The 19,646-nt window shown below is 40.6% G+C and overlaps 1 protein-coding gene across 1 annotated transcript in view; it reads right to left on the bottom strand.

Moving 5' to 3' along the window:
• Positions 1-6,339: 6,339 nt before the first annotated feature.
• The window catches only part of PKN2 (protein kinase N2), a 184,404-nt gene continuing 171,097 nt past the window's right edge, over positions 6,340-19,646 (bottom strand). Inside the window, exon 22 of the mRNA XM_073593186.1 lies at positions 6,340-14,748. Within this exon, the coding sequence (XP_073449287.1) occupies positions 14,545-14,748 (204 nt within the window). The 3' untranslated portion in view covers positions 6,340-14,544. The remainder of the gene's footprint in view (positions 14,749-19,646) is intronic.

Consider the following 19,646-nt stretch of genomic DNA (forward strand, 5'->3'; position numbering starts at 1 on the left):
AGAAAGATATTGATAAGATACAATGGGTCCAGAGACAGGTAACAAAAATGGTGAAAGGCGTGGGGAATAAAACAGAGAGTGACTTCAGGAACTTAATATGTACAGTCTGGAGGAGAGAAGGGTAAGGGGAGACATGATTGAAACCTTTAAATACATCAAGGGGGTGAATAAGGTTGAGGGAGGGAGTCTTAAATATAAAGTATACAGTAAATGGCTTCAAACATACTCGGGATAAACATAGATAGGTGGTCAATAAGGTTAATGAAAAAAAATACTAATACTGTGTCCAGTTCTGGAGACCTCACTTACACAAAGATATTGATAAGATGGAACGAGTCCAGAGACGGGTAACAAAAATGGTGAAAGGTCTGGGGGATAAAAATAAAAAATTTGAGAGCGACTTTAGGTACTTCATATGTACAGTCGGAGGAAAGAACGGAAAGAGGAGACATGATTGAAACCTTTAACCACTTAAGGACCAGCCTCGTTTTGGATTTTAGGTGTTTACATGTTTAAAACAGGTTTTTCTGCTAGAAAATTACTTAGAACCCCCAAACATTATATATGTTTTTTCTTCTAACACCCTAGAGAATACAATGGCGGTCATTGCAATACTTTTTTTTGCACCGTATTTGCGCAGCGGTCTTATAAGCGCACTTTTTTAAATAAAAAAAAAAAAAAAAAAACAGTAAAGTTATCCCAATTTTTTTTTATATTGTGAAATATAATGTTACGCCAAGTAAATTGATACCCAACATGTCATGCTTGAAAATTGCGCCCGCTCGTGGAATGGCATCAAACTTTTACCCTCAAAAATCTCCATAGGCGACATTTAAAAAATTGTACAGGTTGCATATTTTGCGCTACAGAGGAGGTCTAGGGCTAGAATTATTGCTCTACCGGTCGCGGCGATACCTCACATGTGTGGTTTGACCACCGTTTTCATATGCGGGCGCTACTCGCGTATGCGTTCGCTTCTGCGCGCGAGCTCGTCGGGACAGGGGGGGTTTTAAAATTTTTTTTTTTATTTTTATTATTTATTTTACAATATTTTATTTTTACACTGTTTAAAAAAAAAAAAAAATTGTGTCACTTTTATTCCTATTACAAGGAATGTAAACATCCCTTGTAATAGAAAAAAGCATGGCAGGACCTCTTAAATATGAGATCTGGGGTCAAAAAGACCTCAGATCTCATATTTACACTAAAATGCAATAAAAAAAAAAAAAAAAGTCATTTAGAAAAATGACATTTGAAAAAATATGCCTTTAAGAGGCGTGGACGGAAGTGACGTTTTGACGTTGCTTCCGCCCAGCAGTGTCATGGAAACGAGTGAGCGCCATCTTGGCCTCACTCGTCTCCAGACACACCACGGCACAGGACGCGATCGCCTCCGCCGCTACCGACGGCTCCGGATCGCGGCGGAGGGCACCGGATCGCGGCGGGAGGGGGGGCCCCCTCTCCCGCCACCGATAAAAGTGATCTCGCGGTGAATCCGCCGCAGGGACCACTTTTATCTGAAAGCCGGCCGCCGCACGAAAACGGGGATACCGGGGTTATGGCAGCTAACTGCTGCCATAATAACGATATCCCCGTTCAAACTTAGGACGTACATAGTCGTGCAGCGGTCGGGAAGTGGTTAAATACATCAAGGCGATAAATGTATTGATAAATACATCAAGACAATAAAAGGCGGTGAATAAGGTTCAGGAAGGCAGTCTTTTCAATATGAAACCAAAATCAAGAACACAGGGACATGACCTCAAACTAACTGGAGGAAAGTTCAAAACTAATTTTAGAAAGTATTTTACTGAAAGGGTAGTTGATGCTTGGAACACATTTCCAGTAGTGAGACAGTCAATAGTAAATGGCTTCAAACATGCTTGGGACAAACATAGATCTATACTCAGACAAAAAAGTTAACAAAAAAATTTTAAAAAAGGGCTGTCGGACTACTTTTTTCTGCAGGTCACTTTTCTAGGTTTCTAAGAACCTGGTGGACAAAAGCAGCATCCACAGAATATTTGACATCCACCTTTGAAAATGTATTACCAGTGGCACTTAAAACGTTGAGCCCCGATTCTGAAATGCCCAGTAAACACCCACCGATCTTGTGAAATAGGCATGTAAAACTGCAGATTTGTCCGTACATATATAGTTGGTGAGGTTGAATAAAAGTCACAAGTCTATCCACTTCAATGTGCGTGTGTGTGTGGAGGGGGGAGGGGGGGGGAGTTTATGTCAATAACATTTCTATATCCCTGTAAATTGCATTCACTAAGATGCCCATCTAAACTACGAATGCCTCCTGTTGACATCACTGATTATGGAATGGAGTTCCACATACTGCTCTGAGAGTAAAAAAAAAAAAAAAACCCTATGCAGTTTATGGTTAAAACAACTTCTCCAATTCCACTCTTAAGCCCCCTGAAGTTGCTAGAATCACCATTGAGGTATTTGTATATCACCATCATATCTTCTCTTAGGCATCTCCTCCAGGGAGAATAAGTTTAATGCCTGTAGTCGTTCATAGTAATGGAGGTCCTCCAGTACCCCAATAGCTTTGTTGCCCTTCTCTGGACTCTCTTCAGTACCAACACATCCTTCCTGAGGACTGGTGACCAGAACTTGAGAGGCCCTAGAGTGTAAGCTCCAGTGATTAGATTTCTTATTCTTGGAGGTATAGTAGACTTGAAAGCAGGGTGTCCCTTTTGCGAGGTTCCTAAGGACAGAACGAATAGCGAATCTGTATCTTTGAGGTAGACTCTAGTGGCTCTGACTATGTCCAGGCAATAAAGAAAGATTTCCTGGCTGCTTCAAAGCAATGATGGTAGGACTATTTCTTTAATGACGTGCAAGACAATCTTTTCTCTTGTGAGGAAGAGAGCACAAGAGTGCTGCCTTTTTTTTTAGTTAAACGGATAGCAAAGCCAGAAGTGTTTGAAAGGACAGGTTTCAGCCTTGTCCATTCTTTCAGAGCACTTAAGGACAAGTTCTGGTCAAGATCGGATTGTAGGAAGGCCAGAATGTGAGGCAAGAGTATTATATGGGATTAAAGAGCCTGTGTTAACACAAGGGGAAAAAAAGATTTCCAGGTACGATAGTAGATCTTTCTGGAAGTGGCTTTTCTTGCTTCAAGAGGGATAACAGACTCCTATCTTTAACAGCATGGCTGTTGAAGGCCAGGTCTTAAAGTCAAACTGAGAAGCGAGACTGGAATAGAGTTAGACAGCAGATCTGGCCTGTTGGGAAGAGACCAGAGGTTGTCTGTTAGAAGTCTAAGTCAATAAACCTGGGGCGGTTAGGCAACAATTTTGATAATGTCTTATCTTACTGTTGAGAGATAAGACATTATCAAAACTGTTGCCTAACCACCCCAGGTTTATCTATCGACGTGCACCCAATTTAAGGAACAGACTAGCCCCAAATGTATTAAACCCTCCAAAGAAAATAGGTACGTTCTTGGCTGTAACAGGGTTTTTATTACTGTAAAAGGTGTAAAGCATGTAAACTGACGAGGAATGCTAGAAAAGTATCAACATTTACATCATTTAGCACAGGTAGTGAATATAAAATCGATAAATCCATCACATCCAAACCGACCCATTACCCATGTAAGGAATTTATGTACCCGCATCAATGAACATCTAAATATTAAAAATGGGTTCCCAAAACACAGCCTTTCTAACCACTTCAGGACAAATCATAATAAGGACCCTAGCGTGGCCCAATTTTTTGGGATTGATAAAATAGACAGACTGGAGGGGAGGAAATATGATCCAGAAAATATCAAAAAATTAAACTGAATGGATCTATAAATTAAACATACTTATTCTGGCGGGAATAAATGTAGATATAGGATTTAAATTGTTATTTATCCAATTACTAGGAACCTGTGTTTGTGGAATATTATATTGAAAAAAGTGAATCCATTTTCTTTTTTCACCACTAGATGGCTCAACTGGTAACCTTTTTCCCTTTTCTTATAATTATTCTCTTACCATTTGATTTTTGACCACAAGATGGCAGTATCCAAAGATAAAATATATTTTTATAATATTTTATAACCTTTATAAATTTAAATTTATTTAATTTACTCAATTTTAATTTGTTCTTATTGTTTTCTATGTTTGTAATATGATACATGAGTTTTTTTTATTGAATACTATGCAAGGATTGAACATCCTTATTTGGCAGACTTGTATAAATATGGAAGTGACATATCTGATCACATGACCCCTGATGACGTCAGAATGTGCCGACGAAACACGTAGGGAGGCTTGAGCATGATACGTCACTTCCGCCATTTGCAACGCAGCTGGAGCTCTAACGGCATTTCCAACACATGGATGTTTAAGCTGCAAATTGAGACTTGTTTTTAATTCATTTTTCGAATAAATCGCGATATACTTCACCATGGAAGCTCTTCTTTTATTTGCTCTTTTCCACTAATCATTGGACATCTGTTCGGATCGGTGCTGTGGTTATGAGAATTTCCTTACTGGCATTTCCTACAAGCATTTATGATTACCTGTAATGGGTTTCATGGAATCCTGACTGGATATTCGTTCGGACCGGTGCTGTGGCTGTAAGAATTTCCCACTGATATTATTCACAGGTGTTTATGACTACCTGTAATGGGTGTCATAGGATTCTGGTGAGTAGGATGTGTGACAGGTGACGGTGGTGGAAGATCTACAGTCACTATTGTTCATCAAGAACAGGAAGATTCACATGCAATTTATTGATTACTCACATATATTGGACACTGAATAGATGTTATGTATTTTTTGGACTTTATACATATCATTTACACAGATGCATACAATTGTGTTTTTGCCAACACGGTTTGATGCACTTTTAGCATTTGCACTTGCACTTTAATAGTTTTTTCTTGAGAGTGCGCAGTTTAAATTAATTTTTGATTGATTTTTTTCTTCACATACAGTTCATTGTAATCTTATAGATTACATTACTGTATCAAATCATTTCACCTCCCTTTTGTCCCTAGTGGTTTGTCCAGTGCCCTGCCCGCACTTTTACATTATATATACTGTTCTTCCTGCCTGGAAATTTGAGAATGTCCATGGCATCCAAAAAGTGTCCCTTTATGTCAAAAGCGGTTTTAGACCAGCTAGAAAACAGCAATAGTAAATTAGAACACTTGCAGAATTGAGCGATAGTGAATCGTGGGGAAAGTCATATTTTTTATAATTAATAGTTATTATAATTTATGATTTCGTGTTTCAAACTTTATCATAACCGGTATGTCTACTAGATTCTTGTTTGGACAGATTTAAGTGAGTTATTCCTATGAATTACAGGCCTACAATCTTCTCTTGTTCTGGTGCAATGGGTGCATTGTCCCTATGAGACTGAGCGTTGTGTGGGTCTTCAACATTTGCTTTTGGTTTTGCAATTGCTCGCTTGATCACTGCCATAGCATAGGGTAGTCTTCCCGTGTGGGGTACTCACAAAGCATGCCGAGAAAAATTAAGCAAGCCAGGTGTTGACTATCCTGTAGTGAATCCGTGTAACGAAAGAGCGGGAAAAAGTGCTTTAGTACCATATAGGGGCTCTAGATGGCAATGGTGGTAAAATGTGCAACCTGGTCATCCACCTGAGACTAAGCGCAGAGTGGTTGTGTTTTAGTGCCAAATTTCAAAAATTTACACTGTAGTAAATACAACTCAAATATAATCCAAGCTTTATAGCAAGTCAGATATAGGGTGACCCTGTCTTACCGGCCCACAATGCTGGACTGTATATAAAGTCCAGACTTTGCATGTCGTGGTGGGCATACCCTTAAGAGGTCTTCGGGGACTGGGTTCAATAGAGATGGACCATGACCCTGGACGGACCCTGCGGCTGACCACACATGTTGCACCAGTGCCTATGCAAGATTCATTTCCCGGAGCAACGTTACAAGTCATCCTCACAGTGTGGGATCCAGCTTCCAAGATTTACAGAGGTTGTGCCGATCCGCATGCACGGTTTTTGTTTTTGGCATCAGAAGGCAGGAGTTGATTTAGATTTCTTTTTTATCTTAAGATTATTCAAAAATACCTAAATTAAGCTAAGAGTCATTCCTCCGTGAAGGAAGAAAGGTCCATCACCATAGAACACTAGCACAAAACTGAAGTTTCATGGAGTAGGGTAGGGATTTAGGGAAGCCACCCAGTTGACGTGTCCGTGAGCTTGAAGGTAAGAGCCGTTAACCCAAGGTCTATTAATACTTGCATTTAAAAGAAATCTGTATCTTATTCAAACAATACAGCACACAGGCAAAGTTCTAATGTTTAATGTGTGCCCTTAAATAAACAAAGCCAAGACTTGTAATCTATTTGAAACGTTTTAATTTGTGCATTCATATGACTCGATGACTGCAAAAACACTCTGTTGTAGAATGACATTTCTTAAAGGCACATTTAATATCAATGCATAGTGTACCAGCCTAAAAATACTCTAATTTTCTTACAAAGTGCTTTAGCAGCCACTTACAGCTATAGCAAAATATATTTACAATCTAGGGTTTAAAATCATAAATTGCCTAAAAATATTTGATATTTGTAAAAAAAAAAAAAAAAAAAAAAAAAAAAAAAAACCCTTCTAAAATTAGTGCTTCTTGAGCTTACGTTTGTGACATACCCTGGCTTATAATGTCTAGTGATTCCATTAAACTACAAGTTCTGTACATTATGTGGTTTACAATGATAATCTGTCAGTTAAAATACTAAAAAGCTTTGTTTGCACACTTTCTTACTACATAAAACAATCAAATAGAAAAAAAAATGCACCTCAAAAGCACAGCATCTAAAAACAAAAACAGTACAAGACTCGACTCATATTTCCTTTGTCCATACAATACTCTTCACATGACTACATACATAGCACTGGGGCAGTTCATGCATTAGGCGCGTTCACATAATGCAATTCACTGGTTAGACCAGCTTAATGATAAATACCTATACAAATTGTGTGTGATTTAGTGTGATATACTGCATTCATATTGAGAGGTTTATTAGTTGATGATTAGTGGAGTCATACCTCATGAAAAGGTATATTGATGAGCTGATTAACCCATCAACTTCTTTATTGAAGACCAAAAGTGACAAGATCTCCCTGATAGGGTCCACAAGTGAGAAACCCCTTTGCTATCTAAGGCAAGTAAGAGGGGGGGGGGGGGGGCGGGCACGCTACAGCAGGATCCCCATAGAGTACTAAACAGTACAAGCTTATGTGTGATCTATACCATCAGCTAAAAAGTGAAATAGAAGGTATAGATGGAGTAATTAAGAATGAAAGCCAAAATTCTATTTAGTGTTTAGGCTTTTTAGGGGCCACAGTGAATGTGCCCCACTGTGTCGGTGTAAAAGATTCCCTAATGACTGTAAGAAATTGAGCGATACAGCCAATGGGCTGCGGTCTTTAGCAGTCCATATATGAGATAAAACATCAATTCAATACAATAATTCTGATAAAAATATAGGTTTAAAAATTAATTGGCCCCGATAGAAAATCCTGTCAAATTCACCCTAAAACAATCTTTTCTTGTAGTAAAAAGTATGACTGAATCTAGGATCATTCATTTCTACATGTATGGCCTGCAAATCACAAATGTGCTGCCTCAAGGTGTAGTAATGATAACTTTCAATAGAACTGAAATAGTTGTGTAGATATGAGTAATAAGCTTGGGGTACTTTGGGTGCTCCATCATCTTTTCTATGAACAGCCCAGACGGACCAAGGAAATATAAGACAAGTCCCTAGACATACACATTTACTAGCTTCTGGTCTCTAGTAAACAAAAAAAAAAAAAAAAACAAATACAAAAACTTCATCTCTTTACTTTAAAGAGGGTCCAAGAATCTGCTGAACTCCCAGCCAGTAAAAAGGCAGAACAACAAACGTTGAGGTACATCTACAATTAGTGTTCCGATTATAAAATATACAATTTTATCAAAAATATTTTTTACATTCTGTTACATCATATTGCGTTCACCCTCAGAAGCTATAAGTTCCGAAATCCAGTGGGTCGCAACAATTAGTGTATTTTAAGTCATACGGATATTGATATTGTCTTCTGTATTTGTGGCCACAATCATGATGCCCGCCTCATTTCCATAAATACGTGCTGCCTCCTAATAGAAAAAACATCTCATTCACCATTACTGGGAAAACACTTTGTAAATTGAAACAGAGATAAAAACATTGGAAATGCAGCAGTGTATGGAAAAAGAAAATAAATACAGTCTGAAAAAATACATGAGAAAACATTTCTGCTATGACATTTGAGCATGTTGCGTTACTGATCAGTCTGCTCTTGGCATTCAGAATATGGTGGGACACTAATAATTGAGACCCACTATTACAGCAGCCTCCAGTTCCACTGGCTACAATAACAACCGAGTACCCTTACTGTAAGGATTAGTCTTTCTGTACACCGGCCTTGAGGTTTCTTCAGGGGTGCCTTGGCAAAATGCCTAAAAATTTATAAAAAAAAAAAAAAAAAAAAAAATATTGTATACAAGCCAGCAGTTGGATCAAGCCTGCCTCTTAGCTACACAAAGCCTTTCTAGACACTGGCGTCTTAACCAATGACATCAGTTAATAAGGAAGATGTCTCCTTGTTTGACCCTCCTGTGCCCCTCTCCCTTAGCACTGGGGTTACAAAAGCTGACTGATGGAGAGAACTTGAGGGAGAAGAGAAACATTGGAATACTAGTCAGTACCAGTGTGCAAAAGTGTATTTGCTTTGGAAGAATAAAATCACCTCTACCATTGGGTGTCCTGCATGTGAATGCTGCATTATATGAAAGCTATTAGAATAGTTTTTACATTTTAGAATGGGGTGCCTCAAGTCTGTCCATAATTTTAAAGGGTGCCTTGACTGAAAAAAAGGTTCAAAAACACTGCTGTACAAACACATTTCATTGCCATCCGGGTTCGGTTCACCACATGCAGGATAGAATAGTTTTCATTTCTATAAACAAAGAGCAGATTGATTTCACACGTAAGCTGCGATACAATTCACTGCGACCCAATTACTTTTCTCACATCTTTGAAACGCTGTTCATACATATGTGAACCAGATTAGACTGGAGTAGGCAGTATTTGTCGACCAGCCGCCGCAGTTATACTGCGGCAGGTTGGCACGGCTGCGCAAATCGCCGTAGCTATATGTCGGCTCTTTAAGACGATATAACAGGCGCACGCAGCATGTCCCCGGAGCTGATGCTCGTGCACAGGGGGCGCTATGTCCACCAGCGATTGCTCGTTACAGACCGAGAACGGGATGTGTGTGTATAAACACACACATCCCGATTCTCGTAGGGGAGAGGAAACCGGTCGTGGTCATACTAAGTATGACCACCGATCGGTCTCCTCTCCTAGTCAGTCCCATCCCCACTACAGTTAGAACACACCTAGGGAACATAGTTAACCCCTTGATTGCCCCCTAGTGTTAACCCCTTCCCTGCCAGTGACATTTATACAGTATTCAGCGGCTATTTTTAGCTCTGGAACTCGGTCAATGGTCCCAAATTAGTGATAAAAGTGTCAGATGTGTCCGCTGCAATCTCGCAGTCCCGATAAAAATCGCAGATCGCCGCCATTACTAGTAAAAAATAAAATAAAAATGCCATAAATATATTCCCCATTTTGTAGACGCTATAACTTTTGCGCAAACCAATATACGCTTATTGCGATTTTTTTTTACCAAAAATATGTAGAAGAATACATATCAGCCTAAACTGAAAGAAATTAGTTTTACATTTTTTGGGGGGATATTTATTATAGCAAAAAGTACAAAATAGTGTTTTTTTCAAAATTGTAATTTTTTGTCTACAGAGCGAAAAATTAAAAACGCAGAGATGATCAAACACCACCAAAAGAAAGCTCTATTGGTGGGGAAAAAAAGGAGGACATAAATTTTGTTTGGGTACCATGTCGCACGACCAAGCAATCAGTTAAAGTGATGCAGAGCCGTATCGCAAAATATAGCCTGGTCAGGAAGGGGGCAAATCCGTCCGGGGCTGAAGTGGTTAAAGGGCACCAGCCAGGATGGTTCTTGCCATAGTTGCGAATACTGTTCAGCACTGAAGTTTTCCACAGCCTTGCTGCCAAAAAAAGGAAGGACTAGTTCTGGTGCAGAACTAGCAATATCACCACTGTTCTACCCCTGAAGCAGTGCAGCTCTTGAGTCAGCCAACAGTCGCCTCCAACACTGGATGGGAGTCTTGGCAGTCAGAAGCACTCTTTGGAGTCCAAACACCAGTTGGGGGGATGGGGGGCAGTTGTATAAGAAAAAAAAACCCAAACACACACCTTTGCCCCCATATTGCAAAGGTTAAAAATGCTTTGGGTCTAGGGACAGCAGGAAAAGCAGTTTTAGTTACCTGATCCCAGCTTTCCCAGCAGCCTGTACTTCCCTTTGCTCCGGCAGATTGTTCCATGTCCAATGCAGGGTTATGGGGACTACATTGGTTTTGATGATGTCAGAGGACCTGCAACTGCTAGGGCATTATGGAGAAGAGGCTTTGGGGATCGGGCTTACAGAAAGGAGGAGGATAGAGTAAGCAAAACTGCTTTTCTTGTTCCCGTAAACCTAAATGAGCATTTAACCAACTTGCACTGCAGGTAGCCAAACTGCAAAGAAGGATTTTTACTTTCTCTGGTGTTCAGCTTTAATATTTATAAACTTCATTTCTATTTACAAACCTAAATCTGGAAAAACTAAAAGTCCTGCCTTGTAGTGGGGCTGTAGCCACTAGGGGACAGGAAAAACACTTTCTTACCTGATCCTCCACTCCCCCCCCCCCGGCAGACAACGCTCCCCCTGTCCCTTGGTATCCTCACATCCAATGCAGGGCTATGGGCCGTACATCATTCTTGAGGATGCCCAAGGACCTTAGACCACCGGAGAGTAGGGGAGAAGAGGCTGCAGGGACCAGTCTAGCAGCACAAAGGAACCTGCAGGAGTGGAGGATCAGGTAAGTAAAATTGATTTACCCAGTCCTAGTAAACATACATGAGCCGTTAGGGCCTTTAGTTTTCCAGGACTTCAGCTTAACGCTTGATAAAGATCCCATGTTTTTTCATTACTCATGCATGCTGTGCTGCTGTACAGGACAGTACAATGGATAAAGGAGAGGCTGTTCACCTCCTCATTTCTATATGTATAGAAATGGCCACTTTACATGAGTGTTCCATACAAACATAAAGCAGATGACCTATGACATTTCATATTCAAAGGAAATTAGTCCTGAGACAAACACACAGACCGCTCTTATGTTAATACTTTAGGTCACAAACTCAAACATGTATGCAGAGATCATATGATTCTTTTCTGACTCCTTTCTCATATTCAAGGTTTGTGACTGAAAATGTCTGAAGCCATTGGGTGACCTAAACAGCCAGGCAAGTAGTATTTTCAGCAGGTGGTCAGATCTAGCAGATCCCTAATTTTTCTCTCAAGACAGCCAACTGTATATTATGTGCTTGTTCTGCTAATCCTCACAGTAAATGAATCCAATGGCACAGGAGCCAGTAAGACACTGACAGCCAAAGTGTTGCTGGACTCGCTGGTAGTAAAGCTAGAAAGCGGCAAAGGCAAAGTATTTGGCAAGTGACTTTGGTAAAAATTGAGAATGGTCTTTTGGAAGCTCACTTTTATCACGGAGAGTTAAGGCATAATTATAACCAAACAATCTGTTTCTCTAATAATCACTGAATTTTCACAAAAAGAAGGCAACTCTTGTTTCAGCTCCAGCCCTGGACATGAAGAAGGCTGGAACTGTATGAGACCTTTACATTCAGAAACAGAATTGTAATATTGCTGTGCTGAGCAAACAGTACTGGGAGGAGTAATGCAGAGATTGCTGCATATGGAGCAGTGGGAATAAAGCCTGTTACAGCTACAGATCAATATACAGTATATATTAAAAAAAAAAATGATGACAGACAAAATCTTACATCAATTTTTAAATGAGTGCTCCAACCAAAGCTAAAGCTTTTAGCTGGGTGTGAACATTGAGAGTAAGCATTTAAATATAAATTATAGTAGTGTCTAGAAGCTCCTGTACAGGTTCCCTGCCACATCCTACACTCCCCTACTGGGTCTGTCGCTGTGTCTCGAGTCACAGGTTAGAGTGGTTGCATGCTCTCCCCAACATGTACAGGGTTAACAGCCCTGCACCATACACAGTGGTGCAAAGGCTCTGTCCACAGACTGGAGCTTGGGGTTGAGAGAGCGCTGGAGTGGGCAGCCAGGGGAAAGCCACCTCCTCCTCTGCAACCCCCCAGACTTTTCAAGCATTTGATCCTTACAATATGGTGGACCCCATTGCAAGGATGTTTTTTTTTTTGTCTGGATAGGATTCTTTCAAAAGGCAGTGGAACCTGGTTAACTAGTGTTAGCTGGCTGGTTTGGGGATGGGGGTAGGGAAAAACAACTAGATTGTATAGGAGTTTAATTCCAGCTCTTCATAGTGAAGGTTTTAGTGTATAATTATTTACATCACCAGTTGCAACCAGTTTTTTAGCGGCTTAAAGTGCACCAGACATTGCCTAAAATTTAACAAAAGCAACACCACTGCTAAAGTGCTTATACCATGTGGTATCGGCAAGTAGCTGTGTTACTTGTCAAATCTGGTGTTTCTGTGGAACCACTTAAATCCTAGGTCCAAACTAATTCCAGGACAGAAAGAAATGTTCTGGCTGGCTGCACTTCTAAATCACCTTTTATTGGAAAAGTTCTTTTATAAAAGTACATCTCCATAAAACAAAGCAGGAGAATGCAACCACAGCCAGCATGCTTCGCGCTAAATTAGCACATAATCATAGCTATGATTAAGTGCTGATTTAGTATGAAATGCGTTCGCTGCATTCCCCTGCTTTGTTTTGTGAAGAAGTACTTTTATGAAGAAATCTTCAAATAAAAAGGTGATATTTTAGACCCCATCACATTGGGGCGCTTTTCAGGCGTTTTAGCGCTAAAAATAACACCTAAGAAGTGCCTCTCATGCCTCCCCAGTGTGAAAGCCCAAGTTCTTTCACACTGGGGCGGTGCGCTTGCAGGATGGGAAAAAAGTCCTGCAAACAGCATCTTCGGGGCAGTGCAGGAGCACTGTATACAGCGATCCCAAAACGCCCTGTCCATTGAAATGAATGGGCAGCGCTGCCGAATCGCCTGCAAAGTGCTTCGGCAGTGGCACAACACGGGCGCTTTTGACCCCTTCTTCGGCCGCTAGCGGGGGTCAAAAGTGCCCCACTAGCGGCCGAAAAGCGCCACTTTAACAGTGGTAAACGCCACTAAACTAGCGAGATTTACCGCAACGTTGGGGGTTTTAGAAGTGCAGCCAACCAGAACATTTTTTTTCTTTACATCAAGACTGCTGTGCGCAGGGCCAGCACCTTTTAGTGTGATAGTGGAGGTGGAACAAGAGACTGACCTGCAGCAGTGCTTTGTTTCTTGCCAAAACGAATCCCACTGACTGATACAAGAGCTTCTGAGGAACTGTAAATAGTCTGTGCCAAAGGTTAAAAAGGAGGATTCACAGGGAATGACATGAAGACTAACACAGTTAACTGTGCATGCACCTCAGTAGTTACTGAATCCAGGTACCAATGAAATACATATACACAGAAGTAAAGTATGTATAGCCTACATATTTCTTTTAGTTTTGGAAAAATCAGAGAAGTTAAAACCCTCTGCTTTTTTTTTTTTGCCATCTCTATACCACTGGGAAGATGAGGTGAGGTAATTCCCGTCTTAAACAATTGTCACAAGAATATATGTCCAAACTGGAGGAACCTCACTCTTCTTGCAGCGGGTCTAACCCTTTCCTGCTATAACCAAAACTAAAACTAAAATAAAATTGGGAGGGTGGTTTTGCTTTTACATACACTTAAAACTTCACTAAATCAAATATAAGTCCCGCAGTTTCATAAAACCATTAAAGGGGGGGGGGGAACACAACGAACAATGCCCCCTCATACAGAAGATTTAACTTAGACTATCTCAGCTTTGTACATTTAAAATTAAAACCTCTAAACAGGTACCTGGAGGGTGAGTGATATTAAAATTGTCAGATACATACACATGTCTCAGGAATTAACCTGCTTATTGCAATCAGCTGCCCAAATCATTAACGTTAAAATTTAAAGCATTTTTTTTTTTCCCAAAGTTCTCTTCTCTGCAGGTATGGAGACAAAACAAAAAGATGGTGGGGACAGATATGTAAGTATCACAGGCCAAGTTCTCCTGCTCAGAGGACCAGGTGTAAAGTTGCTCCAGTGCTAGTAAAAAAAAAAAAAAAAAAAATTAAAAATGGGCGTACGCTGAAAGTGGCCACTCTTCCGCATAGTTTATATACACACATTTTTATATAGATATATATATAAAATGAAAAGTACTTTTAAAAGAATCTTCATGTGATTTAAAAAATAAAATAAATCTGGAACTGAAGATGGCACAAGCGGTGAGACTGTTTTTATTTTGTCATCTTGTTAGCCAGTTCTCTCCAGTTTCACAGTGTCCTTGTTCTCAACACCAATCCGCGATATAGTCAAAATCTCTGAACGCTTCCTGCTCATCTTCTGTTAGCAACCGTGGCTCTCGGGGAGGGGTGAGGATGGGGGCTTCAGAGGTAAATTCATCGTCGAAATTGCTCACATCTTCCCGTCCTTTGATTGTAGGTACAAACGGAGGCTTCACCTTCTTTGCCAACAAGGCATGCCAGTCTATGTGCTGCAAAACAGACAAACATGAAATGTACCAGTAAGATTTGCTGAAGACAGGCCAGAATTTGTTAGATGGCAGGCCCATCGCAATTGTTTTTTACATATTACTTCATCACATTACAGTTACTTAAACACATTCCAGGTGATATCAGAAGCCCCAGCAAAGTCAGAGCGTTTGTAGTGAGGTGTAACTAGACTCTCCTATAAGAGGGCTCAGGTGTGCAAGGCGGGAAGGGCCAGTGCTAAAGAATTGACTCTAGTGGAGTAGTCAAAATTTCTAGCAAGTTCAAAGACACATTGCAAGTCAATGGAAAGAAAAAAGTGCTGCAAGTAAGCATTTAAAATACCCAATATGTCTTTTACCAGCAATTTTTAAAGTTGGCGATTGGGTCTCTGTAAACAGCAACTCCACCCAACAATGTTTCCACCTGCAGAGCCACATCATTCGTTCACAGAACTGTGAATGAAAAAATTAGCCCCATCTGCCACTGCGGCAGAGGAACTGTAGGTCTCGAGGTTTTGAGACACTTATGTCATTTTTCAATTAAAAAAAAAAAAAAAATGGAATAAAGTTGTAGTTCCTTTCAATTCTACACACAGGTTAACAACTACATAGAAAAGCACACTACAGCATAAAAACAATTCCCAAATACTCTTAAAGTGCAAGTTCACCTTACAGAAAAATATAAGGAACTTACACAGGACCCCCTCCTCACCCACCCAGTCCCACTGACCTGCAGCGCTGCAAACTCCTGTTCTGAGCCCCAGGATTGCCACCTCGGGGTCCAAGGCGTAGAAATCCCCTTAGCATTCACCCTTCTTCCCTGAGAGGACAGGCTACACGGGTTCCGATTTGTCGGAGCCGTCCATGTGACAGCGCCGACCAATTAAAATGCTTCTTAAACATATCTCCTGACGGGGTACGTTTAGGAGATTAAACCCCGGAGCCGTAAGGCGGCTAAACCGGGGCTCTGAACGGGAGATCACCACGTTGCAGGTCAGCGTGACTGTACAGATTTTTCTGTAAAGGTGAACTTACCCATAACCACTTACCGACCAGCTCCTGTACATATACGTCGGCACTTTGAAGGTGGATATCTCGGTAACGGCAGCAGCTGCTGCCACAACCGAGATATCCATCTTTATAGGAGCCAGCCGTGTTTCCGATAATGGTGGTCTCTGCGGCGGATTCGCCGCAAGATCACCGTTATCGGCGGCGGAAGAGGTGCCACCCCCCCGCCGCTCTCCCGCGTCCTCTGCCGCTTACCGGAGCTGTCGGTAGCAGCGGAGGCGATCGGGACCTGTCACTTCCTGGGTATGGAGACGAGTGAGGCGAAGATGGCCCCCACCCGTCTCCATACCATAGGAGGGCGGAAGCGATGTCATAACATCAGCTCCGCCCATTTGTCTTGAAGGCATTTTTTTTTGTCATTTTTACAAACGACAATTATTTTTTTTATTGCATTTAAGTCCAAATATGAGATCTGAGGACTTTTTGACCCCAGATCTCATATTTAAGAGGACCTGTCATGCTTTTTTCTATTACAAGGGATGTTTACATTCCTTGTAATAGGAATAAAAGTGATCCAATTTTTTTTTTAAAACAATGAAAAAATAAATAAAATAAAGTAAAATAAATAAGGAAAAACATTTTTTTTTTAAAAGTGGCCTGTCCCGACGAGCTCGCACGCAGAAGCGAACGCATATGTGAGTAGCGCACGCATATGAAAACGGTGGTCAAACCACACATGTGAGGTGTCGCCATGACCGGTAGAGCAAGAGCAATAATTCTAGCCCTATACCTCCTCTGTAACGCAAAACATGCAACCTGTAGAATTTTTTAAATGTCGCCTATGGAGATTTTTAAGGGTAAAAGTTTGACGCCATTCCACGAGCGGGCGCAATTTTGAAGCGTGACATGTTGGGTATCAATTTACTTGGCGTAACATTATATTTCACAATATAAAAAAAAAATTGGGCTAACTTTACTGTTGTCTTATTTTTTTATTCAAAAAAGTGAATTTTTTCCAAAAAAAGTGCGCTTATAAGACCGCTGCGCAAATACGGTGCAAAAAAAAAAAAGTATTGCATTGACTGCCATATTATTCTCTAGGGTGTTAGAAAAAAAAAAAAAACAATATATGTTTGGGGGTCCTAAATAATTTTCTACCAAAAAAAAAAAAAAAAAAACGGTTTTAAACATGTAAACACCTAAAATCCAAAACGAGTCTAGTCCTTAAGTGGTTAAAAAACCCTCCATAAAATCTCATAAACACATCCATCCATTGGCACACCTTCCTCGGCATTTTACGCTTTAATCAACGGAATGTAATAAACTGCCCAAGGGGGAAAAAAAAAAAAAAGAAAAACTATTTTCTAACTGGTGGTATGGGGGGTAATACTCCTTTACTGCCTACCAGATGATAGCAGTTTAAATAGATTATGGCTTGGATTGGAACAGTCCCTAACAAAGCTATGAGTTTTCTGAAGGCACCTCCTCTCCTCTAAGCTCCTCAAGTACTGGGCAGATCTACACATATTATGTGCAGTTTTGACCACCCTTTGTAAAATTTTTATATCCTGGGCTCTACATATACCCGGCCATAAAGTAACATAGCAAGTCCAAACACTCTCCATGGCACCTCTATTAAAACAGAGAAGAAGTTTAGAAAACGCCACCCTCTTCAGTTTCCAGAGAAGATATATGCAGGGACCATAACTCGCCTGTAATTGCTGTTCCAAAAAAATTAAACCCATGTACCCGCAACTACCTCTACTCTGTCAATAACAGAAGCACAAGCATCAATCTCTTCTAAAGTCTACTATCAACTCTTTAGTTTTACTCACATTGAGCTACAAGTTATTTTCCCTGTGCCAGCTTATCAGTCTCCTTCATTTGTGCTTGAAAAAAAACACCATTATGTAATGTTTGCGGGTTCTAAGTAATTTTCTAGCAAAAAAATACTGATTGTTACATGTATGTATGTATGTATGAAGTGTAAGAAAAAGGCCTGGTGTTCAAGAGGTAAAATGGAAGATCTTTAAACAAAAGATGGTAGATTTCTTTTCGAATAGGGACACTAGCCGAAATCTTCAGGCATATGGGCACAACCTCCTGCCAAATGCCTAGTACACACTATGAGAAATTAGGACGAAAAATACCGCTTTCCAAGCAACCCTATATTAATCTGATCGTTAGTACACAGATTTTGAGAGTTTATGCACAATTATCCAAAAGGGACAAAACAGAAACTTTTTCTAGTACAATACCAGACCGTACAATATTTGTTTAAATCAGTACAGTATTCAACTGGAAAAAAAAAAATTGAGCGATCAAGACCACACATGCTTGGAAACTAAAAGAATGAATACATTACAACACTTCTACAGTTGTTTTCTGTTTTACGAGAATTTTTCTAACTTTAGTAACTTCTTACATTTTTGATGAGAGTAGCAAGCAAAAACAAAAAAACAAAAAAAAGGGCGATCATTTGTCCGATATTCTCATTGTGTGTACGAGGCTTCAAGGGGCATTAAACCCTCATTCTTTTAAACTATATAAATAAAAATAACAAACATGCCTATAATTGCCTGCTCTGAGCAATGCTTATGCACAGAGCAGCCCCGATCCTCTTCTTCTGGGGTCCCCCACCGGCACTCCAGGCCCCTACACTACAGTGGGTGTTCCCATGGAGGGCCGCCTTTCCTGGGGGCACCTGTGCATGCTCACTCCCGAGTCCTGCTGCTGCCTCCAATGACACAAACAGCGGGACTTGGCCCTGCCCTCGTGTCACAGCTTTCAATTGACAGGAGCGGGAGCCAATGGCCACAGCTGCTATCAGTCCAATGAGGAGGGGGAAGGCGCTGCGCTCATGCACACCACTGGATCGGGCTCAGGTAAGAAAAAGGGGGAGGCTGGGGGGAGCTGTAGCACAGGTGGTTTTTCATCTTGATGCATAGAATGCATAAAAAAACCTTAAGGCTTTAGAACCACTTTAAGGAAGATGTTGGATCTGTAAAGATGTCTGCCAACTGAAGAGTGCAGTTGTTTTGAAATATTAACAGGTCCTAAATTTTTCCTGTCATCTACACCTAACAAACTCTGTCTAACATCCTAGGCCAGTGATTGGCAAACCTTGGCACCCCAGATGATTTGGAACTACATTTCCCATGATGCTCAACTACACTGCAGCGTGCATTAGCATCATGGGAAAAGTAGTTCCAAAACATCTAGGGTGCCAAGGTTTGCCATCACTGTCCTAGGCAGATACCTCAAAAGGCCTGTCTCCCAAGGGTGCAATTGATTTTGCAATCACATCGCTATATTGGTTTTAAAAAAAAAAAAATGGCATAAAGAGAAGCCTGACATTTTTCTACAAAAGCCTGTGACTGAATAAACCTGCCACATAGCTCCAGTATTCTTTAATTCAATCCCCGCTTTAATCTGTGCTGGTACTTTGTTTCCCTTAATAACTTTTGTCTTCTTGCAACACTATACACAATCTTATCACCTACCTAGAGGCTGCATTCTTTTCTCTAACTAGAGACACCACTTTCCCATTTACCCAAGGTTTCTGATTAATGATCTAATGATCTTTGTAACTGAAGGTCTGAATCTTGGTTCAGACCTAAGCTGCAGGACGAGTCTGCAAGGGCCAGAACACTGCAAACGCGGTTGCAATGCTTTTCAGGCTCAAATGCAAAAATAAATGCATATTTTTGTTTTTGCAATATGGGTGTGTTTTTATTTTCCATAGATGGAATCCTCCTTTAAACCTCTCAGTAACAAGGGATTGAAAATTGCCAATGTAGCTTGCAGCTTGTTCTTGAGAGCAACAAGGATGCTACCATTTCTGATCTTTCTGAAAGTGCTTGGCAACTACACTGTCCGTTTGGCTTCAATAC

This window comes from Aquarana catesbeiana, linkage group LG07 (genome assembly GCF_042186555.1).
Source record: "Aquarana catesbeiana isolate 2022-GZ linkage group LG07, ASM4218655v1, whole genome shotgun sequence".
Classification (NCBI taxonomy): Eukaryota; Metazoa; Chordata; class Amphibia; order Anura; family Ranidae; genus Aquarana; species Aquarana catesbeiana.